We start from the raw sequence: 26,782 nt of genomic DNA on the forward strand, positions 1-26,782 counted from the left end.
TATGAAGCTGTTTTTCCTGCGGGAGCCAAAGGCCCCTCGCGTGGAGATCTCCGGTATGCGCTCCCCACCCTTCCAGGGAGGCATCCGTCATCACTGTTACCTGGTGAGCTGGGGTCTGAAAGTCTGCGCCCGACGTCAGATGAGTGCGGGTTCCCCACCACCGGATCGCTCTTCGGAAGGTCTCGTTGAGCGGTATCCTGTCCTCGAAGCTGCCCATCGCCTGGATCCAGTGTGCATCGAGGAACTCTTGCAGTGGACGCATTCGAAGTCTGCACAGGTGTACCAGATAGATGCAGGAGGATATCATCCCGAGAAGGGCTTTGATGGATCTTACCCTGGCTACGTCCGTGGCTAGCAGGCGTTGCACCTTGCCCAGGATGGCTTTCGTCCTTTTGTCGGACGGCGAGGCCAGCCGTGCCACTATGTCGAGCTCGGCTCCCAGAAACAGGGCGACCTGCGAAGGGACCAGGTTGGATTTGGGGAAGTTGATGGAGAACCCCAGGTCCGTGAGTAGCTGGACGGTCTTCACTGTGTGTTCTACGGTGAGCTCCCTTGTCCTTGCTCGGATGAGCCAGTCGTCCAGGTAGGGATAGACGTGGATCCCTTGTAGGCGTAGCCACGCCGCCACCGGTGCTAGGCACTTGGTGAATACCCTGGGTGCCGACTTTAATCCGAACGGGAGGGCCTTAAACTGGTAGTGCCGTCCTTGGACCACGAACCTGAGGAACTTCCGGTGTCCTTTTAGAATGGGGATGTGGAAGTAGGCATCCTCCAAGTCCAACGACGACAGGAAATCGTCCTCCCCCAGCTGTCCCAGCACGTGCTGGAGGGTGACCATCCGGAACTTCTCAGCTTTGATGTACTTGTTCAGTCGCCGCAGGTCCAGGATGGGACGCCAACCTCCTGCCTTCTTCTTTATGAGAAAGTATCTTGAGTAGACCCCGGAGCCCCGAAGTCTCTTTGGGACGAGCTCGATGGCACCTTTCTTGAGCATCGCCCTTACCTCCAGCAGCAGCTGGGGTATGTGGTTCTCCATCCTGGCCACGGGTGGCACGAGAGGGGATTTCTTTAGAAACTCGAGGGTGTGCCCCTGGGCCAGGGTATCCAGCACCCAACGGTCGGTGGAGATGGACTCCCACACGCTGACAAACTTCGCCAGCCGGCCTCCCACCGGGGTGCTTCGGTGGGGGCCCGACGCCACGGTCGGTTCAGTCCTGTTTCGAGGATGCCTTGCCGCCTTGACTTCCCTGGCGATGACGGCGGGAACCTCCAGACTTGCCACGTCCTCTATAGGCCTCCTGCGACTAGGAACGGGCTGCTTGACGGTAGGTAGAGGAGCCGCTGCCAGAACCTTTGGAGGCCCCTTGCTTGCCTCTGGTGTTCCGAAAGGACGGCCGTCGTTGCTGGAGAACTCCCAGGGCCCGGGCTGTGTCCGTTTTGATGGCTTGCAGGGACTCATCGACTGTCTTCCCAAATAGGTTGTTCCCGTCGAAAGGCATGTCCAACACTTTGGCTTGTGCGTCTTGGCGGAAATCCGTCGCCTTAAGCCATCCGCGCCGTCTGAGGCAAACACTGTTGCCCAACAGGCGGAAACCAGTGTCAGCGATGTCCGTCGTCACCGTTATGGCGTGGTCCGACGCCACCTCATCTTCTTGCAGGATTTCCAGGGCTTCTGCCCTCTTGTCGTCCGGCAGGAAGTCCAACAAGGGAGCGATTTTATACCAAAGTTCCCAGTCGTAGCGGGCAATGATAGCCAGGGCGTTGGCCGCCTTAATCGTCGTCACCGCCGACGTAATGACTCGTCGTCCCATCGCGTCGAGCTTCTTTCCCTCGCCGTCCGGCGGTGAAGTCGATTTCGATGCCCCCCCCTGCTTTCTTCCTGGCCGCCGCCGCGATGACTGAATCCGGGGTCGGCTGTGCTCTAAGGCATAGAGGGGCCGCGTCGGGGCCTGATACTTCTTTTCGTATCGGTCCCTTTTTGCCGGCGTCGTGGACGGGTTCTTGAGGAGGGAGAGCCCCTCGTCCCAGATGTCATCCAGTAGAGGTACCGCGAGGACCGTCTTCCTCTTGTGGTCTCTCGATATTGATAGAGGAAGCCCTTCTTCATTTCTTCGGGGCAGAGCTGGAAAAGCTTGGATGCCCTGGAGATCATCGCATGGAAGGATCCAATCTCATAGGGCGGGGAAGCCTTGGGAGGTGGGGGGGGGGGGCCAGAGCGTTGGCTCGTGGTCGATGGCGCCGGGGAGGGTGCGCCCTGCCTGGCAGCCGAGGAGCGCGACCGTCCGGCGCTCCCCGTGCCCGCAGACTCGCGGTACTTAGCCTTCTGTTGGGCCCCTGTCGCCGGGGCGCCCTCACAGGACTTAGAAGACCGCTCAGATTTCTTATTTTTCTTCTCACCTGACAGGCTCTTTCCCTCCAGCCAGTTGGCGAGATGAAGATGGCGGTCCCTCATGTTCCCGCAAAACGCACAGTCCTCCTCCACATGCGTTTTGTCCTCGTGAAGACAGTAGAGGCATAAGGAATGCTCGTCTTCCTTGAACATGTTCTGCAGCTGGCATCCAGGGCAGGCCCTGAACAGCTTCCCGGGCGTCGAGCTCCCTTTATCCTGGGCCATGTCCGGGGTAGGCCTCAGAAACTTCTGGAATCCTCCAAAAGCGTCGTTCGACGAAATCTTCACCCTTGAGGGGCGTAGAAACTTCCAAAACGGGTCCCCGTTGATCGGATGTAAAGACGGTGGAGCATGAGGCTCAATTTAACCGAAAAATGAGAAACTCTCTTTGAAAAAGCAGCAAAAGCTCGAGAGATACAGCACGAGGACTCCCAACACTTGAACGTGCGGTAAAAATCTGAGGATGGCTGCCGGAAGCGGGGCTTAGGGAGAGGGCAGTCATTGGCTGTGGGCAATATGACCCAGAGATCAGTGATTGGTTACTACTAGGAAAGACAGATCAGAAACAAAACTGATACTGATTTTTTTTTTCTGTACCGAGGATTCCCGGCTTGACGACGGGGAATATTCATGAGCATGTGAATCCATGAGCATGTGAATCCATGCCAGACACCATGCTGGAGAATGTATTTGTAGCATCTCCCATATAGAGCATCACATCATCGGCATATAATGCTATTTTCTGCAAGGCCTCCTTGATTTTCACTCCTTTTATATCGGGGTCTTCCCTGTATCACGCTGCTAGTGGTTCCATAGCCATTGCAAATATTAGTGGGATAGGAGGCAGCCCTGGCAAGTACCTCTCTGTATATCCACCTGTTTTGAGTTGCGGCCGTTTATCTGGAATGATGTAGATAGGCGCTGAAAGTTTGCCAGGATCATCTTGCTGAATTGTGTCCTGCACCCAAATTTCTCCAGGACCATCTGCAGGTATTCCCAGTCCAAGCTGTCGAAAGCGCATGTAGCGTCTAGGGCCGCTATCGCAAATTTCTGATTTGTGCGTCTCCCTCATTCCATTACATCTATGGCTCTTCTGATGTTATCTTGGGTGTGTCTTCCCCTGACAAACCCGGCTTGATTCTCGTGAATGTCTGGGAGTCCCTGCGATAGCCTATTCGCTAGTATCTTTGCATATAGTTTTGCGTCCGTGTTTAGGAGTGCTATCGGACGGTAACTTGAGCATTCGGTGGGATCCCTGTTTGGTTTCAGAGTCAGGATTGTTAAGGATCTTGCCATATCTGTGGAGATCGATCGAGTGTCTCTAATTGTGTTGAAGAGTCGGGTGAGGGGGACCAGTAGTTGCATTTGAAAAGTTTTGTAGTATGCATTTCCGAAGCGGTCCGGGCCCGGGGCCTTGATCCTTGGTAATTAAGAGATGGCTTCATTGATTTCTTGGGCTGTGAACTGTCTCCCCAGGATTTGTGTGTCCTTGTCCGAGATTTGGGGTAGATGAATAGCCTGTAGACAGGATTTCTGGTCTGTCGCATTTAGGTTTGCTCCCTGTAGGAGTTCTTCGTGGAATCGGACCATTATCTCCAGTTTTTCTTCCTCTTTTTTTGATCACATCCCCTTTTTCATTTCTTAGGCCAACTATATAATTCCGGGTTTTCTGTTTGTTTAATTTGGCCTTTAAGAATGTATTTGCCTTTCCTCCATGGACATAATATGATTGCTTGGTGTTGAGCAACGTCTGCGCTACCGTGTCAGCGGTGTGACCTTCCAGTTGGGCACAGACTTTCTTTAGCTCTCGCCACGATTTCTGCGTTTGTCGGAATTTGTGGTTCTTCTCTGCGTCTTTTAGCACTAGTTCCATCTTCCGGGTTATTATAGCTCTCTCCCTACAGTATACCACTGCCTGGGCCATGAATTCTGCCTGATTACGGCCTTCCCCACATCCCAGACTGTTGTCTAATCAACCTCGTCGTTGTCGTTCTCGCTGAACTAAGCGTTTATAGTTTCTTCCATGTGTGTTCTAAGCACCAAGTTGCGCAGGATCAGGTCGTTGAGTCTCCACGGCAGGAGGAGTTTGATTTTTTCTCTGTCTATTTTCAGGCTGACTAGTACCGGGGCGTGATCTGTAATGTATTGTGCTCCGATTTCCACCTTCGTCACTTGGGGGATTAGAGTTGCTGAGACCAGGATCATGTCTATCCTGGAGTACCCTCTGAGTACTGCAGAATAGTGAGTGTATTCTCTCGTGTCTCTTTGGAAGAAGCGCCAGGTCTCGATTACTTCTAGGTCTCTGAGGAACTTTCCCAACCCCTGTCTGTTTCTCCGGTCGGCTGCCGTAGGGGACAGAGTTTTGTCAAGGCTAGGGTCGATTATGCAGTTGAAATCCCCTCCTATGATTGTCTGGCCTTCGCACCAGCTCCCTAATTTCAGTAGGAGATCTGTGATGTATCAATCTTGTCTGTCGTTAAGTGCATATGTCGCCAGGATTGTGTAGTTCTTCCCCTTAATCTTTCCCTTGATTCCCAGGTATCTCCCTTCTGTATCGCTAATCATTTGTTGCTTTTGGAAGTTCAATTCTTTAGCCAGCAGTATTGCGACCCCTTTGGATTTCGAGCCGCTGGAGGTGAAGTATTGTTGTGGAAAGGCCTTGTTGCGCATCCTTTTTTCATCCGCTTTCAAGAAGTGGGTTTCTTGCAGGATCACTACCGTTGCAGGCATCTTCTCGTGCCTGTTGAGAATCGCTCTGCGTTTCCCGGGGGAGTTCAGCCCTTGTACATTTAGTGAGACGATCAGTGTATCTGCCATTTTTGTATGGGATAGGTTTGTTGCTTCTGTCTTTTAGTGTGTCTTTGGGGAATTATCTCCCCCTTCCGCTTTGTTGATTGTTGTTTCTTCCATTTTTGGGCGGTGGGCCTTTTCTTCTGGACCCAGATCCCCTCTTTATGCATCTCAATCTCTGTTTGGCCAAATTTCCCTCCTCCCCTCCCTTTGCCCTCCACTGGATTTCCCTCCTCCCCCTCCCTCTGCCCTCCACTGGGGTGTTCTGTGCAGGGTATTGAGTTTCCCCTCCCAACCCACACCCATTGTGGGTTGTCCACCACCCCAATTCTTCTCTAAGTCGGGAATGCATTTTTTCCCAGTTAGGTTCCAATATATGCCTTTTTCTTCCTTTCCTCCATGCTTGCTTGGGCTATTTTGAAGTGGCCCACCTGCTGTGGTCAGGTGTTTCCTAAGTTTCTCTTCCAGCCGCTTCTTTATTTAGTGTCTTCTTCAGGGTGTCTCGCTTGTGATATTTGAAGCGGTCTGCCAGTTTCTTTTCTCTGCTAGTCCTTCTTTTCTTTTCGGATGACCATTCCCATTGGTTGTTTTGGCTGCTAGGTGCGCTATTTTGTGGGCTAGTTTCGGTTTGGCTTTGTTCTCCCTCAATTTGTAGTAGTGAGAGACCTTCCTCGCATGTACTGATCCTCCTTTGTTTGCCTTTCCAGGAGAAGGCTAGTCTAAAGGGGAATGTCCATTTATATGCGATTTGTTTGGCTTCTAGCGCTTTTGTGATCGGTTGCATAAGCTTTGTCTTACGTAGGGTGACTAACGCTAGGTCTTGGTACAGTTGGATCCGCCCTCCATTGATTGTTAGCTCTTTGTGGGTAGGTGCGGCTCTCAAGATGTCTTCCTTCAGACTATAGGAGGCCATGGTGATGAACAACTCTAGGCCTCACTCCCGGCTCGTTCCTTTTGGGGCCTAATCAGTGAATTCTGTCCAATTCGAATCTTTCTGGGGGGGAGGGGAAGGGGAAGAGTTGTTCAGGATGCTGCTGAAGCAGTGCTGCATGGTGTCTCGTAGGTCTTAACCCTGGATTGTTGCTAGGAGACCCTCGACCCGGATGTTGGATCTTCGTGAGCGATTTTCCAAATCTTCGGTTTGGATCTCAAGATTATTTGTGGCCCTGGCAACTTGGTTTAGTAAGCCATTGTATTGCTTTGCCTCCTCTGCCATATGTGAGAGACCATTTTCAAGTGTGTCTACTCTGCCTCCGAGTTCGTCTATTTCTTGTCAAACCTCTTTCAGGGATGTCTTCAGCTCTTCTTTCATCGTTTCTAGTTGGGTCTGGCGCGTGTTTGTTATCCTGGTTTCCATGTCCTTTAGACAGTCAAGTAGCTCTTCCTTATTTATGGCCATGTCGTCCTGGGGCGTGGAGTTGTTGGGCGTTGTTAATTCTTCCTGATTCGGGGGGTCCTGGGGGGGCACTCTGTTGTATTGTGTTCCGGCAGCTTTCTAGCAGATGACTTTGATTTTTCGCCGGTGTTTTGGTTCTCAGGTGGGTGGTTTTCCCTTTGTTCCCGGGCATCAGGTTCTCTCACCATTGAGACTCCGTGTGGGCCTCCTGACACTTGTTCTCGTGGTTCCATCCAATTGGGTTTCCCAGCGGTATTCTGTGTGGTTGGGTATTATGGGATTTTTATTGCCCAGTGTTGTTGGTGTGTTCGGGTGCCCCCTGGTGTCACAGTGGTCAGCTGGTCTGGGATTAGATCCAAAGTGTCACTCAGGTCAACACTTGGCGTTTACTGACTCCTTCTTCCCTCCTTCAGGTTGTTTTCATGGTTCTGCTCCGGGGCAAGTCTGGGCCTAGTCTAATTCTGTTCCCGGGGCTCTCCCGGTTTTTGTAGAGCTCCCAGTTATGTAGTTGCGTGGCGGTCATGGTCTACTATATTGGGGAGAGTTCCCTTTTTGGGTTGGTTGCCCCCTACTCTCTGAATAGGGTGGGTGGCGAGAGAACCGTTTGTTACTCCCTCCGCTTCATTTTGAGGGGGTTAAGAGTCGCCTAGTAATGCACACCGCCCCGGGGTAGTTAAGTCCTGTAGGTGCTGATGCCTGATTACAAACTCCCAGTTGCCAGATGCCACCTATCAATCAAATGTCTCTGCAATTAGGCGGGGGGAGGGAGGCACAAAGGTATGTCACGCCAGATTTGGAGGATGTAGATAGGTTGGCCCCCGCAGTGCGTGGTGCGGCGTGAGTTTGCTGTATCTAGGTCCTGTAAGACAATGTGCGTGTTACAACAGGGAGCGGAGAACAGTTATACTGTGCAAGTCTTTATGGAGGTAGAGTTAGGGGTTCCCTTTCAGGAAACACCCCTGTAGATGTGAGCGGCTGTAATGAGCCCAACGGGTATAGTCTGTTGTCAGGTAGTTTGTCTGGTTTCTCTCGGGCGTGTTGTGGCCTCCAACGTAGACCTAGTAATCAAATCATATAATAATAGTGGCTCCGCTATTAGGGTCTATCACAGGGTTTCGTGCCTGCCCCCAACATGTCACTTTATCAGCTGGTTGGAGCTTTTATGGTCCGTGTGCAGGTTCTGACCATATAGTTCACATATTGAGTACAGTGTGCGGAGGGAATAAAACCAGGTGTGCAATTATATCTAGGCAAGAAGCCCCTGGGTATCAACAGCAGGTCACATAGACCTGCTTAAGGACTATTGCTGGTCATAGTATAGTGGTGGGGAGTGCAGTCAGACAACGGTATGTATAAAGGAGGAAACGTTCAAGGGAGCCAAAGGAGGCACGGATAGTACCAATCTTGTCACAGGTTTCCCACTTTCTCACCTGAGTTCGCTGCTTGCTGGAGTTCTTGGAAGGAGTCTTCTTCCGTACGGTTCGGGTTTTGTACAACCCCGTTGGGCCGTCTTCGGGTTCCAGCGTTCGTTCAGCTTCTCCGTCAAGGGTCAATTGGAAACTCCAGGAAGTCCAGGATTCGAAGAAGGTGTACTCGGAGTCGGGTACACGGAGTCCGGGAAGCAAGACAGGATAAGGAGGATAGTAGGAGGAAGCGGGGGGTCTGGGAACCAGGAAACAACAGAGTTCAGCGAAGGCGAACTACGAAGCACACGTCTAGCAACAGCAATCAGTAGCATTGAGACGCGCGAGGCCGCGGGGCATGGCTTCTTTATAGAGCGTGCTACGTCGTACGTGAAAGCTGGTAGGCAGCGTTCTGTGTTTAATGGCCATGTTGGAAGTACAGCAGAGTGTAAGCCCCGATGTGTCAAGGACCAGGAGGTCCAAAAGGGGCGTGTCTGATGGTTCATGACAGCATGCCTCCTCCGAAAACCCGTCCCACCGGGTTTGCCCGGGTGAATGACATAGTACCTTCTGAGTAATCTGGGGGTATTTAAGTTTGAGATTGGTTCCCAAGTGCATTCACTGGGAGGGTATCTGCCCCTAGCCCCTCTCGGCTCCTTTCCTCCGCTCTGGCGTCTGCCACTACTGTGCTCGCAGCTTCTATCCTCCGCTCGGCTTCTGTCTTGCAAGCCTCTTTCTACTCCTTTCCTCCTCCCGCCGGCCGCCTCACTTACCCACGGCTCCTCTCCTCCTTCTGTCACTTTTTTCCTTTCTCCTCTTCTACCTCTGGAGTCTCGTCTCCCGGGTGTCAGTTCACTTCCCCTGGCATTGTTTAGTGCTTCCTCAGCAACTTACCTTGGATTACTCGTATTCCGCATCCAGTCTCCTAACTGAACAGCAAGCTTACTACTGTCTACTTTCTTCATTGATCCTGCGGACTACCATTCTACACAGTCGGAACTTGTCTGATTCTGGGTTTTCTTCCCCACGAGGGTTTCCCAAGGGGTGGCCCCCTGGGTGCACAGAGTACTGCTCATGGTCTCTGGACTCCCGGGGGGGCACCTCTCTCCTCTACAGATCTTCCGATAAAACCCGAAGATTCGCGAGTACTATTCCTGGCAGAAGAAAAGGTTTGGTGTTGAAAGAGATTGTAAGAGATAGCAACGCCCGAAACCATGGAGCAACAGATACAGCAACTTGTAGCAGCTGTACAAAATCTCAATACCGAAATGCAAACCCTGCGCAACGAAAACGGCAAGTAGTACATTCAAGAATTGAACTGCCTCCAGGACCCCTCCCTATGGGGAAATATGACGGCAATCCCAAAAAGCTAAAAGAATTCATCGACTCTTGTACGGTACAATTTACATTGAAAACGGCCTTTTTTCCTAACGACCGATCCAAGGTTAGCTTCATGATATCCAACTTATCAGGGAGTGCACTGGCTTGGGCTACACCCTTGGTGACCACTAATAATCAACTTTTAGACTCTCTAGCTGGCTTCGCCAATAGCCTACAGGCCATGTTTGGACGCAGAGAGCTAGTGGTCACTGCACAAGAAAACCTCTTAGACCTGAAACAAGGAACAATGGAAATTCTGGCGTACATCACACAGTTTAAGCAACTGGCACATGAAACGGCCTGGGCAGATGACGCCCTCATTACTATCTTTAGGAGAAACGTAAACGAAGACTTGAAGGACGAACTGTCTCGGGTACCTCGCCTGCATAACCTTGCAGAGATGATTACACTCGTTCTACAGATGGATTATCGAATCCAAGAAAGGAACTTAGAAAGGAAGAAAGGAAAGGCCAAAGGACCTCCTCCAGCCGTAAGAAGCAAATTTGCCAAAACTTCACGAAACCATGAGGAAGAACCTATGCAAATAGGAACCACCCAAGGTCCTCTTACCTCAGAAGAGAGAAACAGAAGACGCTCTATGGGTCTCTGTATGTACTGTGGTTCAGACAAGCATGTTTTGAAGGACTGTAATCTAGTCCCTCCCCGCCGTTCGGGAAATGCCTCCACCCATTCATAAAGGGAACCATGAACGGGTCCGGAACTCTGAGTTCCCTCAACCGAGTAGCTAATTCACCTCAAATGGTGGTTCTACCGGTAACTCTGCGATTCAATGACGTTTCCCTCGAAAACATTCCAGCTCTTGTGGATTGCGGGGCAGCAGGTCTTTTTATGGATACTGATTGGGCTCACAAGAACAAGATACCTCATATGGCTAAAGAATTACCTGTCCCAGTCGAAGGAGTAGACGGAGAATCATTATCCTCTGAACCCATACGAGCTAATACTTCCATCCTCACAATGAGGATATCTTCCCATGAAGAGGAGGTGATCTTTGATCTCATTAAGGCAGCTCACTACCCGGTAATCCTGGGAATACCTTGGTTGGCTAAACACAATCCCTATATCAATTGGAAGGCTGGAACGATGTTTCTGGGATCGGAATACTGTATCTCCACATGTCTACATAACGGTGCAACAGGTATACACACCTCCAATGCACCTGTAATCTCTCAGAACTCTCATGCAGTGGTGCTAAATCTGAAATTGTTACCTGAATGCTACCAAAAGTACCGTAAAGTATTCTCTAACGAGGAATTCAAGGAACTGCCTCCTCACAGGAGAGAAGATTGCAGTATAGATCTCCTGCCGGACGCTCAGATCCCTTTTGGAAGGATGTACACCCTTTCTAATCCCGAAAAGGAAGCCCTGAAGGACTATCTGCAGACAAACCTACGCAACTGACTTATCACTGAATCAAAAAGTCCAGCTGGAGAGTCCTTGTTTTTCATACCGAAAAAAGACTGCAAGGAACTGAGACCGTGCATCGATTATAGGGGATTAAATAGGGTCACCTACAAGGATCGATATCCCTTGCCTCTAATTCAAGATATTTTAGAAGCGGTAAGGGGTGCCTCCATTTTCACAAAACTAGATCTGAGGGGCGCTTATCATTTAATTCGGATCAAAAGCAGAGACGAATGGAAGACGGCATTCCGCACCCCTTTTGGGCATTACGACTATCACGTTATGCCTTTCGGCCTGGCCAATGCTCCATCAGTTTTCCAAAGATTCGTTGACCACTTGTTTTCGAATGTATTACTTCATTCACTGAACGTATATCTTGACGATATATTGATCTTTTCTACCAATCTCCAGGAATAAATTTCTCATGTTTCAGAGGTGCTACATCGCCTACAAGACAATCACCTTTTCGCCAAATTAGAGAAATGCTCTTTTCATCAAGAAAAGATTCCTTACTTGGGCTTTATTCTTTCCAAAGAAGGAGCTTCCATGGACCCCCACAAGGTACAGGCCATTTTGCATTGGAAGGCTCCCCAAATAGTCAAAGAAATCCAAAGGTTTGTTGGCTTCGCGAATTTCTACAGGAAATTTATACCCAACTTCTCCAAAGTCATCAAGCCATTGACTACACTTCTACAGAAAGGAAGGAAATACGTGTGGTCTACGGAAACACAACAAGCTTTCGACGAACTTAAGTCTGCCTTTTCATCCGCTCCTATCCTTAGATTGCCAGACTAAACCAAGCCATTCCTTCTAGAGACTGATGCTTCTCATTCGGCTATAGGAGCGGTGTTGAAACAGACTTCTCTTAGCGGCAAGGAGCACCCCATTGCCTATATGTCGAAAACCTTGACTTCCTCGGAACAAAACTACACGGTTCTGGAAAAGGAATTACTCGCCATTAAGAAGGCATGCCAAGAACGGAGACATCTTCTGGCAGGAGCAAGACATCCCGTAACTATCAGAACCGACCACAGGAACCTTAAAGTCCTCCAGAATTTCGAGTGCCAAAACAGCCGCCAAGCCTGATGGGCCTATTTCTTCTCTTTTGACTTTCAGACCACCCACATTACAGGCACCTGTAACCAAATGGCTGATGCCTTGTCTCGTAGTCTACAAACAGAAGAAGGTACAGTAAAGGAGAAGATATTTCCGCAAGCTACTTTTGTTTTTGTAGTTTCGTCATTTCTCCAAGATGTCCGCAATCAAGGGAAAAACATAAAAGATAGTGATATCCAAGACTACCAGCTTCAGGAAGAACAAGGTCTATATTACCATCACACTAGTCTGTTTGTGCCTACAGAAACCCTAAGACAGCAAGTACTGCACATGTGCCACAATCACAAGGTAGCAGGTCACAGAGGAATAGCCAGAACTCAAGAACTGATCGGCCATCATTTTTGGTGGCCCACCTTATCTGCAGACGTTAAAGACTATGTTTCTTCATGTGTCATCTGTCTGCAAGAAAAACACCAAGGAGGCTCCCGGTAGGAAAACTGGTCCAACCCGCTCTTCCCGACCAACCTTGGGAAAGGATTTCTACAGATTTTATTGTAGACCTACCACCTTCAAACAACAATACCACTATAATGGTGACTGTGGATTCAATGACCAAAATGGCACACTTTATTCCCATGGTAAAACTCCCAACAGCAGCTCAGATGGCCTCCTGTTTCTTACGGACAATATTCCGATTGCATGGACTCCCCAAAAACATCACTTCTGATAGGGGACCTCAATTTATATCGACATTCTGGAAGAATTTATGCCAATCCTTAGGAATACAATGAGATCTGACCTCTGGATATCATCCACAATCTAACGGTCAGACAGAGAGGCTGAACCAGTCTTTAGAACAGTACCTTAGATGCTTCATCTCGGCTACCCAAGACAACTGGGACAACTTACTTCCCTATGCGGAAATCGCATACAACAACTCTCAACACTCTGCTACCAAAATGTCTCCCTTCTACTGTACCTACGGATATCATCCTGTAATAATCCCTACCACTCCTCCCAGAATTACCAACTCTCCTGCTGTCGAAGAATTGGTGGCCAACATTCAGTCTGGACATGCCCTGGCCCGTACAGCTCTCAAGGAAACACAAGAAAAGACTAAAAAACAAGCTGACAAGAGAAGATCCCAAGAACCGACTTACCATCAAGGGGATTTGGTATGGTTGTCTTCTAGATACCTCCCAAAAAGACTGATACCTACTAAACTGTCCCCCAAATTCTTTGGTCCATTTACGGTTTCCGGAGCAATAGGGAAGGTTGCATATCGCCTTCAGTTACCTCCTTCATGGTCTCGAATACATAATGTATTCCACGTCTCTCAGTTAAAGGCCAATGTTTCAGACAGATTCCAAAGGCAAAATAGAAACAAACCCTTGCCTATTGACTCCACTGAAGGACAAGAATATGAAGTATCGGCCATAGCGGACTCCAGATACCATCGAGGAATTCTACAATATCTCCTCAATTGGAAAGGTTATGGACCATCTGACAGGACTTGGGAACCAGCCTCTGCAGTTCATGCACCTACATTGGTGCGCCGATTCCACAGGCCTCACCCGTGGAAACCCGGACCTTCCATCCCACGGGGGGGGGCATACTGTTAGGAAAAACCCTCGAAGTCTTTGGAAACACTGGAAGATTCACCATCCTCGGCGCACTCAGTGGAATTCAAGATGGCGCCTGTTGGATCACGTTTCCACTTTCTAATAGTGCAGGTCTAGTTCACGCACTCAGAGAATCAGCGTGATCACTCCTACTTATACTCTGAATCACATGACTCTCTGCGTTGCTACTCGTTCCCGTGTATGCATTGCTCCCTCTCCTTGGACCCCTGAACCTTGGTTCTGTGCTCTCCTGCTTTCCTTTCGCTTGAAATTCCTTCCCTTCCTTCAGCTCGGCATCGGCCGCCTCTGGCCGCTCGCGGCTTTGTCTCCGTTCGGCTTTTGCCGTGCAAGCTGCTCGCAGCTCTTTTCCTCTGCTCGGTGTCTGCCAACCCTGGCCGCTCGCGGCTTCTTTTCTCCACACGGCTCGCCGTGCTTAGCTGCTCGTAGCACTTTTTTTCTCTGCTCGGCGCCTGCCACCCCTAACCCCTCTCGGCTCCTTTCCTCCGCTCCGGCGTCTGCCACTACTGTGCTCGCAGCTTCTATCCTCCGCTTGGCTTCTGTCTTGCAAGCCTCTTTCTACTCCTTTCCTCCTCCGGCCGGCCGCCTCACTTACCCACGGCTCCTCTCCTCCTTCTGTCACTTTTTTCCTTTCTCCTCTTCTACCTCTGGAGTCTCGTCTCCCGGATGTCAGTTCACTTCCCCTGGCATTGTTTAGTGCTTCCTCAGCAACTTACCTTGCATTACTCGTATTCCGCATCCAGTCTCCTAACTGAACAGCAAGCTTACTACTGTCTACTTTCTTCATTGATCCTGTGGACTACCATTCTACACAGTCGGAACCTGTCTGATTCTGGGTTTTCTTCCCCACAAGGGTTTCCCAGGGGGTGGCCCCCTGGGTGCACAGAGTACAGCTCACGGTCTCTGGACTCCCGGGGGGACGCCTCTCTCCTCTACAGATCTTCCGATAAAACCCGAAGATTCGTGAGTACTATTCCTGGCAGAAGAAAAGGTTTGGTGTTGAAAGAGATTGTAAGAGATGTGCTACCTTCCATCCTCCCACCGAAGGGTGAAATCCTTGGCTGCAGAAAAAGGGTCTGGTCTTGACAGCTGAGTGATCCTAATTGTTATAGGAGAATTCAGCCACAAGTATTAGAAGTGACCAATCGTTCTGGACCTTGGTAGTGAAACAACGAAGATATTGTTCCAGGGTTTGATTCACACGTTCGGTAGCCTCATTAGTCTGTGGATGATACCCTGAAGAGAGGGCACATTGGATTCCTTGTATCCGGCAAAGGTGTTTCCAAAATTGAGATATGTATTGAGGTCCTCTGTCTGATATGATCTTGAAAGGGAGTCCATGAAGTCTAAATATGTATTCGAGGAAGATTCCAGCAAGTTCTGAGGAAGAAGGTAGCTTATATAATGGTGTAAAATGAGCCATATGAGTGAATAAATCTATGGTGACCATGATAGCCGTGTACCCCCTGGAAGGTGGTAATTCCACAATGAAGTCCGTAGCAATAATTTCCCAGGGCCTTGTTGGTAGTGTGGGCTGAAGTAGGAGGCCCGCCGGTCTTTAGTTATCATGTTTGTTTTGACTCAGACTGCACAGGCTTGGATGTGCAGTCGTACGTCAGTTTTCATTCTCGGCCACCAAAATTGTCTTTGTATTAGATGGAGGGTGTTTGTGATGCCACGATGTCCGGAGTGAAGGGTATCGTGGGAAAAGGTTATTATCTTTTGCTGTAGTTTCTGTGTGGTGATGACTAAACCTTTATCCTTGAAAAGATATCCGTCCTTTGTTCTCAGATTCCATCGGTTATTTCCTAAAAATTCTTTCCATAGTTCAGAGGACTGGGTTTGTATCCGAACATCGTCCAGGAGGCTGTTTGCTTGAGCTACGAATATCCTATGTGGAAACATTTTAGGGAATGACCGGTCTTCAAGAGTTTAGTAGTCGGGACGTCAAGATAAGGCATCAGCAATTATATTCTGTGTTCCAGGGACATGATGAATATGGAACTGGTACTGGGCAAAGAAGAAGGCCCAACTGGCTTGACGGCTATTTCTACATTCCAGAGCCTGTAAAACTTGAAGATTCCGATGGTCCGTGCAGACCTGGACAGGATGTTTTGCTCCTCGAAGTAGATGATGCCACTCTGTGAAGGCTTGACGGATGGCTAGCAGTTCCTTTTCCAAAACAGAATAATGGGTTTCACTGGGAGTTAGTGTCCGTGAAAGATAAGCAATTGGTTGTTCCAGGCTGTCGTCGAATTCCTGTTTTAGAACTGCTCCAATGGCGTAGTTAGAGGCGTCTGTTTCCACGAGAAAAGGTCGATTGATGTCAGAGTTTACACAAGCTCCAATCCTGGCTCAACCTGTCGTTAACCGTTGGAATGCCTCCCCTTGGGCTGTTGTCCAAAGAAAGGGAGTATCTTTTTTCAACAAGGCAATGTTCGGAAAAGGAAGGTATGAATTTCCGATAAAAGTTAGCTAACCCCAGGAAGGATTGGATTTGTTTCACAGTAGTCGGAATAGGCCAGGATAGTATGGCTTTTACCTTGGAGTGATCCATTCCAATACTTTCTGGGCTAAGGACGAATCCTAGATAGTGGTCAGTAGAGACATGGAAAAGACACTTCTCGGGTTTAGCCAGGAGCTTGTGTTCACGTAGCCGTTGTAACACTGCCTTAACATGCTCCTCATGCTTAAGATGGTCCTTAGAGAATATTAAGATATCGTCCAGATACACAATGACGAAGAGGAATAACATATTTGAAAACACCCGATCCATGAAGCGTTGGAAGACCGCTGGGGAATTTGCAAGTTCGAAGGGCATGACCAAGTACTCAAAGTGACCAAAGGGTGTTCTAAAGGCTGTCTTCCATTCGTCTCCCTCTCTAATACGGATCAGATGGGAGGCACCTCTGAGATCCAATTTAGTGAAGACTACGGCTCCGCTTACTGCTTCCAGGATATCTGAGATCAAGGGCAATAGATAGCGATCTTTCAGGGTGCACCGATTTAAACCTCGAAAATCAAGAAAACGTCTGAGCTCATTGGTGTCCTTTCTTTGAACAAAAAACAGTGAGGCTCCGGCTGGGAATTTGGATGGTCGTATGGTGCCATTTTCAAGGTTAGTATCTAGGTTTTCATGGAGGACCCTTTTCTCATGTTCGGATAAGATGAACATCCTTCCAAAGGGAATCACAGCTGAAGGTTCTGTATCAATAGCACAGTATTCGGGTCTATGAGGAGGTAAGGCTTGAACAATGGCAGAAGAGAACACATCGGCGTATTCCTGATAGACTTTAGGAACCTGGATGATATTTGAGACTGTGAGCGGGCCTTGATGGTCTGCTGAAGCTCCTTCCGATGGTGTCGGAGCGGAATACAGGAGTAAGAAATGAGACATACAATGTTCGGAACCCAGAAACAAGGAACCTGCTGCCCAATTGATGTATGGGTTGTGTCTGTGTACCCAGGGCATACGCAAAACCATTGGGTAATGGGCGGACTTTATGATGTCAAACTTTATCTTCTCTCGATGGTGGTTTATTGCGAGCGCAATTTCCTTGGTTTGAAGGGTTATGGGTCCTGAAGAAAGGGGTCTTCCATCGATCGCTTCTACGGGTTGCATGATATCCCAGGTTTCATATGGAATATGGTGTTTAAAGACCCAATCTTGATCTATGAATATTCCCATGGCTCCACAATCCACCAATGCCAAAATGGGGTAGGTTTCCTTCTTGGATGGCGATAGAAAGGCCTGTAATATTACCAGATTGTTTTGTCCAGGAGAGTTCAAGGATGGAATAGATGTGGAGCAAACATCTCTCTTCCGAAACTGTGCTCCATCTAGGATCGGTAGCTTGCGTTTCCCGAACTCCGTGGAGGGGCTATAGGACACTCTCTCTTTAAATGTTTGTCCGAGGCACAATACATGCATAACCCCATATTGATCCTTCGCATCCTTTCTTGGGGGGATATGGGTCCACGGAAAGCCCCTAGTTGCATGGGTTCGGGATCGTTACTAGGGGCAGGAACAGAATCATACTTCGAGGAGGTCTCTATAGGGATTTTCTGGAGGGGTATCTTGGTCTTCCTTTCCTCTGCCTTCCTTTCCTGGATGCGGAAGTCAATCTGCAGAGCGAGATCCATAAGGGCTTGGAATGAACTTGGGCGAGACACTCTGGCTAGTTCATCCTCGATTTCTTCATTGAGCCCTCTTCGAAAAAGAGAGAAGCAGGCTTCTGAGGACCAATCCGCTTCTTTAGCCAATTGTTTAAACCGTGTTACATATGTGAGCATGTCCTGGGCGCCTTGTTGGAAATCAAGGAGACGTTCCTGAGCACTATAGACCTGTTCTGGGCGGTCAAACATGGTCTAAGAGCTTGAATGAATCTGTCATAATCATCCAGGAGGGCATCTCCGGTACTAACTAAAGGTGTGGCCCAGGTTAATGCATTCCCGGAAAGGTGCGAAATAATAAAGCCCACCTTAGCCCTGGGAGTAGAAAAATAATAGGGCTTAAATGTAAAGTGGACTAAACAGGAATCAAGGAATCCACAAAGGTTTTTTGCAGACCCATCGTATTTGTCCACAATGCCGCCCAATAGTACGCTTTCTTTCGTGGCGGAGTCACGGGACAAGACTAATTGTTTTAATGCGGCATTCTCTGCCTTTAGGTTTTGTACTTCGGTTGTTAGTTCTTGCATGCCGAGCATAAGATCTTGAATGGCCGCCTCCATGTCTGTATAGGCTTCAGTTAGGTGTCGTCTCAATCTGTCACAGGTTTCCCACTTTCTCACCTAAGTTCGCTGCTTGCTGGAGTTCTTCGGAGGAGTCTTCTTCCGTACGGTTTCGGGTTTTGTACAACCCCGTATGGCCGTCTTCGGGTTCCAGCGTTCGTTCAGCCTCTACGTCAAGGGTCAATTGGAAACTCCAGGAAGTCCAGGATTCGAAGAAGGTGTACTCGGAGGCGGGTACACAGAGTCCGGGAAGCAAGACAGGATAAGGAGGATAGTAGGAGGAAGCGGGGGGTCCCAGGAAACAACAGAGTTCAGCAAAAGCGAACTACGGAGCACACGTCTAGCCACAGCAATCAGTAGCGCTGAGACTTGCGGAGCCTCGGGGCGTGGCTTCTTTATAGAGCGTGCTACGTCGTACGTGAAAGCTGGTTGGCAGCGTTCTGTGTTTAATGGCCATGTTGGAAGTACAGCAGAGTGTTAGCCCCGATGTGTCAAGGACCAGGAGGTCCAAAAGGGGCGTGTCCGACAGTTCATGACAAATCTGACAGGTATCTCCAAGTAGCGTTGTGCCTGCAGCTCGTGGGACCCAAGGGCAGAAAGAAGGGCGGGCGGTCTCGAGCAGCAGCCGGGCCAAGAAAACAATCACAGTAGCAGGGGTTTGTGTATGCTCCGGGGCCACCGTAGTCAGTGATAGATTCAACAGTCACAATGGGCCTGACATCTGTTGTAATGGGGCCCAGCGGAGGCAGCGTTGAGAGGCCTCAGACACAGCACAGGGTGGGAGGAGGGACACACATCCAGGCCCACAGCTGCTGTGGTGCACCCCAGCAGATATCACAGTGACCGTGCCCAGTCTGTAAAGTTATAGCCCAATTATGTATGCATGCTGCCGCGTGTTTGACTGGTGCAGGCCGGCGTGGAGCACAGGATATCCTGAGGGGCGGCCGGTCGTAGCCCGGCCGCACTGGGGGGACAGAGGTCAGGCAGGCCGCGGCATAATGCCACCTCCACACATGTTCGATAGGGCACTGCGATTGTGTGGTGGCGGGCCGGTGCCGCTCTCGGCGCGCAGGGGCTCCCCTATCCGCCAGCAGGGGCACGTACCTTCTCTGGTTGGGATCCGTCGGTCTCACCACTTCTCCTTCACATGATCGGCAGGATGTTGTCCAAGCGGGGCTGTCTGGTCGGCCCCCGTCCCGCCGCGATGTCCGCACTCCCAGGCCCCCCGCACCGTCTGTTGCCGGGGGCTCGGGCGGGCTCCAAGAAGCAGGCTGGTTCAGGCGCATGGAGCGCACACAGGATTCTTAGCCGCCCGCTGCAACTCAGTTCCACTGCTGGTGTTTGGAGTCAAGGATTAATCCTTGATTTCCTTCTTTGGTGGCCTGTCGGCAATTGCACACTTCGCGCGCGGCTGAGTTCGCCCCTGGTGTTCAGAGACCACACATGCTGGCCGCGGCGATCGCGTATCTTGTCAGGCAGGGTTTCACCGCCAGACCCACCTTCTCCTCCTCCGCCCTGCAGGTCGCTGCAGGATGGATCTCTCAGGCTCGATCGGTGCCTCTTGGTTTCTGTTTTAGGTAACAAGGATGGTGTTCTTCCAATTCATCCAGAGGGACCTTGAGAGCCTTCTAACAAAACGACTCAGAATGCCATATGAGCGGGGAGGGCTGGCGGCTCCCGATTTCGAACTATACTTCCTGGCTGGACAGGCTTTTTACACAATATACTGGAATGAGGGCGCGCCCAGCCCGTCACACGTGGCACTGAAAAAACTGGGGAAAGACCCGGCCTACCTCTTACACAGGCTAGTCGAAGGTAAGGCAAGGAGCGACGACCAAATGGACCCTGTCCTAGTCACACAACAAGCATGGGCTAGAATGGTCTGCCACCCTAGAGGCACCATAACGTATAACCCAGACATGCCCATTTGGGGTGCACCATACTTGCCACCGTCACGAAACGAGGACCTGGCCACACACTGGCGAGACAGGGGCATACTTCATTATAGGGATCTGTTCCACGATGGCCAATTTGTGACCTTGGATGACATTAAGGCAGACATTGAGGACACCCCATTACAGAAATTACAATACCTCAGACTGCGCTCTGCACTGGCAATACTGTGGGATGAATTTCCCTGCCAACCGATCTCACAGTCATGCCTGAGATATGTACTCACTCCCAGCATGGCAAAGAAGACAGCCTCTGCATTATATAAACAGACACTATCAGTTAGAGAGGTACAGACACCAGATATAAAAGGGGAGTGGGAAAGAGAGCTAGGGATCAATCTCTCTGAGGCACGCAGGATACAGCTGTGCAGTTTAACAAAGCAAATCTCCTTTAACTCCAGATACAAGTTAATCCATTTCACAATCTTGAATAGATTTCACCTCACCCCGGCACGCCTTACGAAAATGTATGTTATGGCTGATGGAAAGTGCCCGAGAATGTGGGAGCGAGGATGCCGACATACTCCATTTGCTATGGTGCTGCGGGGCGCTCACTGAGTACTGGGTGAATGCGTGTGAAGCGCTAGAAGGAATGGTTGACCAACCTGCAACATGGGTACTGAGGTCATGTCTACTGGGCTTTATATGTTAAATGAACCCTATCCAGCGCAGGCTCCTCAATCTGGGTTTACTTTTAGCTAAGCGTGCCATACTGATGAGACGGAAAAGTAAGACACCCCCTCTGTGCAAGACTGGGTGCATGATATGTCCTTGGCAAATGATAACAAAGAAGTGTATTCTAGCTTGCTACCCTTAACAAACCCCCCGAAGGACGTATGGGGTGGATTTAGGCAATACCTGCTTAGTAAAAGTGATATAGAAACCAGTCAAGACGAAATGCTACAATGCCTGTATTGCGACTGTCTGAATATACATGTTAAAGTAAACTAATGTAATATGCAAGTCAACTGTATGGTATGTAATGCTGTAACTCTGTGCAAAGTTAAATACAAGTTTTTTAAAGAAAGAAGAAAACTGGAGGTTGAGTGTGGTGTCTTGTCTTTTGTTGTTGGATTTTGGACTTTGGTTGGGATTCTCCTGAACCGCTGTGCTTTGGATCAGTGCCGACCACCTTCTCTTTCTGGGTGCCTCTGTTTGCTAAGCTCATGCACACTGGTATACAGGCATCTTCTCTACACCCATCATGTCTTAGCTTGATCTTGTAGATTTATTTTTCTTAACCATTATGTTTACTCTTGTTTTCAGTTATCAGAGTTCAGTATTTCCTGAGAGTGAAGTAGGGAGGACAAACATTTCTATTTCGGGCTCACTGTCGCAGAAATCTGCAACAAATAAAGGAGCTTCAGGTCCAGAGGATATTTGTTTCTGTTCCATAAACGGATGGCTAAACATCAATTTGACAACGTGTATTGTGCTCTGGTGACAAACGTCCTCAATCTTCGCACTCCGACCAGACACGGAAAATCAGCTCCACCACCAGCCCCCTGATGTTGGGAAGCACATGTGTCTCTTGATGGAAAATAAAAACGCATCTCCAGTTCCGCCCAGTGAACCAGATGCCCCCCCAAGGAACCTGGTTTGCTGTAATTTTGTTTGGACCTTCTTTATTGTACTATGCCCTAGGCACGTGGAAGCTGATGAAACCCTTTATAGAGTCTCACAAAAACACTAGTATAAGCAAATAGCTTTCCCCTGCCTCCAGAGCATATTTTGATGAGATTCTCCTCTTTACCACTGCAAAATAGGGGTAAAGACATTTAGATGGCCGTACAGATAGAGGACACAAAAGAGGATTGATTTGAACCAATTGAGAACCAAAATGGAAACGAGAGGTGAGGAAGGTATTTTTCTATGCAACAGTTTGAATGTCAAAGGGGGATCCCTGCTGGTTTAATGCATTCCTGCATTAAATTGAGGTTACTCATGGAAACAATTGTTTGGTATAGTCCTTAATGTTTGCTATTGGGGAAACAGTATGTACTGTGGTGAATATAGAATGACTCAAAGTAACTGGGAGGTTAACATTTAATTGTCACCTTAAGAAAAAAAACATTTGTCTTCAGAAATTGTGTATTGAGAAGCGCTGCATACTGGTGATGTCCATTTATCTTTGTGAAACTTAAGTTACAGATCATTGGTTTGTGTTTTAGGCAATGAAAATCACAAGTCAAATACTTGAATTACTGAAAAACAATCCCCTCCTCTCCACAAATTCCATGCTTTTTTGTACCTGATATGGTATTTCCTGGGTCCGAGATGCATTTGCCAATATCCAGATTTCCAGAAACGGTAACCATCCATTTCTTTACGACTCTCACAGAAAGGCGTGTAACCATAGGGCGCTCCACCTAGGTCAAAATCCCTGAGTTCTTTCAGATCAGTTCTCACGATCTAACAACAGAAAACAGACACATTTAAAATGTGAATATTGTTATAGACCAAACAAATAAAACATGGGTTTAGGTAAGAAGTGTAACGAGGCAATTTTGCTTTTTCAGAGCAAGAGGATCATGGAGCCACAAAGCCACTCCCACTTAGTTAATGTCCACAAATTACAAACCACATGCACTTGCATGCATATTTTTCCTGTGCATATTCATAATATGGTCAAATTAATGTTTTCATCACCCTCAGGCCCCATTTTCATAATACTAAAACAAAAAGGTACAGAACCAACAGATTTTTCTAAAAGCTAAGCAAACTTCACATACTTCTTCTGATTACATTTTGAGAGAGACACAACCAGCTTTTCCAATAGTGGAGAACCCGGGCTCAAAGCATTATTAATGAGAAGCTGAGTTTTGCATACTAATTGTTGGCTGTTTGTGATCTTTGTGGTGATGTTCTCCTAGACAACACAAAGATAGTGAAGTCCTGTAAAGAAAAGACTTTGAAAGCGGGAACACCTTTTTCCTTTCCGTAAAGGGAACCACAAGACAGAGGGGAGAAAGGATGATATCCGCAAGCATGTGGGGCGGAGTCAGAACGCTAGTCCCAACATGGCCTGATGGAGCTCAGCTGCGAAATAGTGAACACAACACATCCAGATGCCAGACACCGAGAGGGAAGCATTGAAAGACCAGCCTGAATATATTGGACACAGAACAATTGTTTGAGTTTGAGGGTGTGGTTAGTGTGTGTGTGTAAATACATATTCAGTGAAAAAACATAGTGCAACTTAACCATAATGTCCGTTTAACAAATAAAAACCTACACAATTCAGTGAAAAAACTTAGTTAAAAGGGACGTTCTGGTTCCAAGTAAAATTTTAAAAAACAGAAATTCACCAGTTGTGGTAAGCTAAGCAACCAACTCGCGCCACCACCGTGCACTGCTAAAACCAACACCAAGGACATCAAAGATGACATCACAAATGTCATTGATGACATCTCTGATGACATATTTATGGGCTACTTGTTTTTGTTCACTGACATGTCTAGGTCAGTCGTTTTTCTTCAAGGACAGTAAGAATCTTATGATTGAAAAGGTGCTTTATATCTAGACCTTGTCCTATGTTATTAAGGTACTTTCTTTAGGATATGGCCTCAGTTCATGGTACACATACATGGGGAAAATGGCCCACCTGAAACACACAATTAATTTGTATACATGACAAACTGTAAATCTTATTGTAATTTTCTAGTGATGTTCTTTCTTTCCTCCTTACTGGCGTTTCCCTGTATGTGCCTCAGTTTCCTATGCACTGTGGCTTTTCATATGTATTGTTTGTACTAGCAAGTGTGTAGTAAATTTTGTATTGTTAGCTATTAATTCCAAGTTTTACATTAGTCAAGATTCTGATAGCCTTGCATTCATTAGTTTACTGACCAATATTACCAGATTCAAAATACTGCACTTCTGTTGTGCATACTGCACCCGTTGTCTATGTGTATGTATTATTAGGTTGTTTTATGAACAAGAACAATCCAGTATAACATTTTGTTTAAAGAAGTACATTTTAATACATTAAGTACTTCATGAGAGCACTCGCGATCATTCCTGATATGGTGTGACCAACATTGCAAACACAACCCCTTGTAGAGACTTTTTAACAGAATTAATTTGGTATGTGATGTCATTAATTACATTTTGTTGTCCTCGTTGATGTCCTGGGTGTTAGTCTTAGCAGTGCACAGTGGTGGCGCGAGTTATGGTCGCTTAGCTTTCCATAAGTGGCACATTTTTGGGGTTTAAGATTTTACTTGTAACCATAACATCCCTTTAACAACGTTTTTTCACTGAATTTCATAGGTTTTTATTAGTGCAACTTAACTTCCCTTTAAAAAAGTTTTTTCACAGGGGCGTGGCTTGGAGCCATGGCGGAGGGACAGGCTCTGTGAGAGCTCCCGACCGAGGCCATGCAGCCACCAGCAATGCCCCAGTGAGAGGCTGACCAGCCGAACGAAAAGCATGGCAGCTGTTGCGTAAGGGGTGAGGTACAACATGCCTGAATTCTGACTTACAGCTCCGGGCAGATCCCAAGGTTTCCAGATGCCCGCGGTGAGGCAGGAAACGGCACCGGCCCCCGATCCCAAAATGGCCGTCGGCTTCATGTAGGACCCGCGCCAGCCGGCATAAGAACACATCCCCAAGGCCAGGGGTCCCCAGAGGCCTCGGAGGCAGGCAACCAGCACCCGGAGAACCCCATCTGCCAGCACCCGGCATCCTAACACAGAGAGCTGCAGCTGCCCAGCCGCCGGTTCACCAAGCTGCGGATGCCGGATCCATTGTCTCTGGGTAACTTTGCCCCTGCCGAGGCTCTGGGTGACCGCCCAGCACAACAAGCCCACAGACTTTCTCTAGCTGTCCCACCCCTGGACCACGCTCTGTCGCCCTCCCACCGCCGCCCTTGGGCTGTCCCGCGGTCCGTGTGCAGTTTGCAGCTGGGGCGGAGAGCAGCGCTCTGAGGCAGCCCGCCTCCCCGGCCCTCCCGCTCCTCCTCAGGGGGATCAGATATTGCAGAGGTGGGGCCGCGAGGAACAGCAACTCAAACGCCACCTACCCCCGCCAGAGTACCAAGTGGGCGGGAGGCATGACTGAAGAACTACCCGAGACAGAGGAAGCCCCTCTGGACTCTGTCTGGGCCCTCTGCTGCCTGTGAGCCGCTGGTGGGGGTGCGCACCGGGGGTTCCACAGGCTTGCCAGGTAAACCCGGATTCCAGCCCCCGTCTCCCTCCACACTCTGGCCCTGATCACCGCCCCCCCCCCCCGGGAGTCTGCATCCGCCGGTACTGGAGCACCTGGGACCATTACTGCGATCCGAAGCCCCCCCCCCCACAGGGCTGACAGCCCCAGAACAGTGCCCACAGCCCCTGCAGTGGATGAGGACCTAGGCGTCTGGTGAGCAACTAGCCCCTTTGGGCCCCTACAGCAGCCGGACCCCGAACCCGCAATCTTGTCAGGAGGTAAGGCGGCACCTGCCACGCCTGGATGTGCATGCTACAGGACACTCACCAGCTGATCCCTACTCAACGGGGGCTTTCTCCACCACCTGCAGAAGGGTGTGAGAGCGGCCGGGCTGGGGACTCCCCGGGGGTGACTCTACGCAAAACCCTCTTTCCCCGTGCTAGAGCGAAGCGCTCTGTCCACCAGGCTCAGAGACTTGTTCCCCCAGCAACCACAGCCTGTGAATCCTGCGAATCCGCATTATCTGGCCGCCTAGAGCAAGACAAGGGAGCCGGCAGCCCAAATCTAGCCCTGAACATAGACTCGCCCAGGGAGTCCAACCTGCCCACGCCAAAGCACCCTACAACCGGCACCTTAAAGGGCAGGGGGAGAAAAACATCCCTAAGTGCAAACGCAAGCCCATCAGGGGCTCCACTGACTCAGAGCAGCCACCACATAATCCAGAGCGATCGGATCAAAATGTCCAGAAACCCTAAACCAACGAAACAAGCTGACATTGTGGCCCTGCTAACTACAACTATGGCGGAGAAATCAAAAGAGGGAGAGCGCAACGAAAGCATGACAGCAGGCCCTCCCTCCCCCAGAAGTGGCCTCGGAACCAACAATGCGAACAGTCACGAAAGCAGATCTTCAAGGCCTCCTCACAGCAATCACCAAGGAGTACTAAAGAGGGACGGTGTCACGCCGCCCAACCCGGGCTTGTTCCAGCCCACTTACCTGATGCGGCGTGCCACGCCTTGGACGGTTTACCCCCGCTTTTGCCTGGGGGGTACGGGGCGGTCCTGGGTACCGGTTGCTCCTGGATCTTCGGGACGCTTGGTCTCGCGCGTACGCGGTCGGCCGCTCCGGTTCCTGCGCTCTTCCGGGTTCCCGGGGCGTGCCGTTCCGCGCATGCGCGGCCGACCCCTTCCCGCTTTCCGCGCATGCGCGGTACACGATGCTCTCGGCTCCCGGCCGGTTTGCGGCCCAAGCCTCGCTTTGGGCCTCCCAGCACCTGGGAAACAGCACGGCTTGCGTTCCAAGCCTCCCGGGTGTGGGAGGCCCTACTTAAGGAGCCCGGCGGTTTGATCAAACCGCGTCTCAACGTGGTCTGACCGGATCGTTGTTTTGCTCCTGCCTTGACCTGAGTTCCGCTCTGTCCTGCCTGGTCTTTCCAGTCCCTTCTGTTTAGACCTGCCCTTCCTTGCCCGG

At 49.5% G+C, this 26,782-nt stretch overlaps 1 protein-coding gene across 2 annotated transcripts in view; it reads right to left on the reverse strand.

Moving 5' to 3' along the window:
* Nucleotides 1–26,782, reverse strand: part of UGGT2 (UDP-glucose glycoprotein glucosyltransferase 2) — a 1,923,861-nt gene that overhangs the window by 322,863 nt on the left and 1,574,216 nt on the right. For both annotated transcript variants that reach the window (XM_069639785.1, XM_069639786.1), the window contains one exon: nt 22,416–22,576. In XM_069639785.1, the coding sequence (XP_069495886.1) occupies nt 22,416–22,576 (161 nt within the window). The remainder of the gene's footprint in view (nt 1–22,415; nt 22,577–26,782) is intronic.

Source organism: Ambystoma mexicanum, chromosome 7q (genome assembly GCF_040938575.1).
Source record: "Ambystoma mexicanum isolate Mex_15411 chromosome 7q, UKY_AmexF1_1, whole genome shotgun sequence".
NCBI lineage: Eukaryota > Metazoa > Chordata > Amphibia > Caudata > Ambystomatidae > Ambystoma > Ambystoma mexicanum.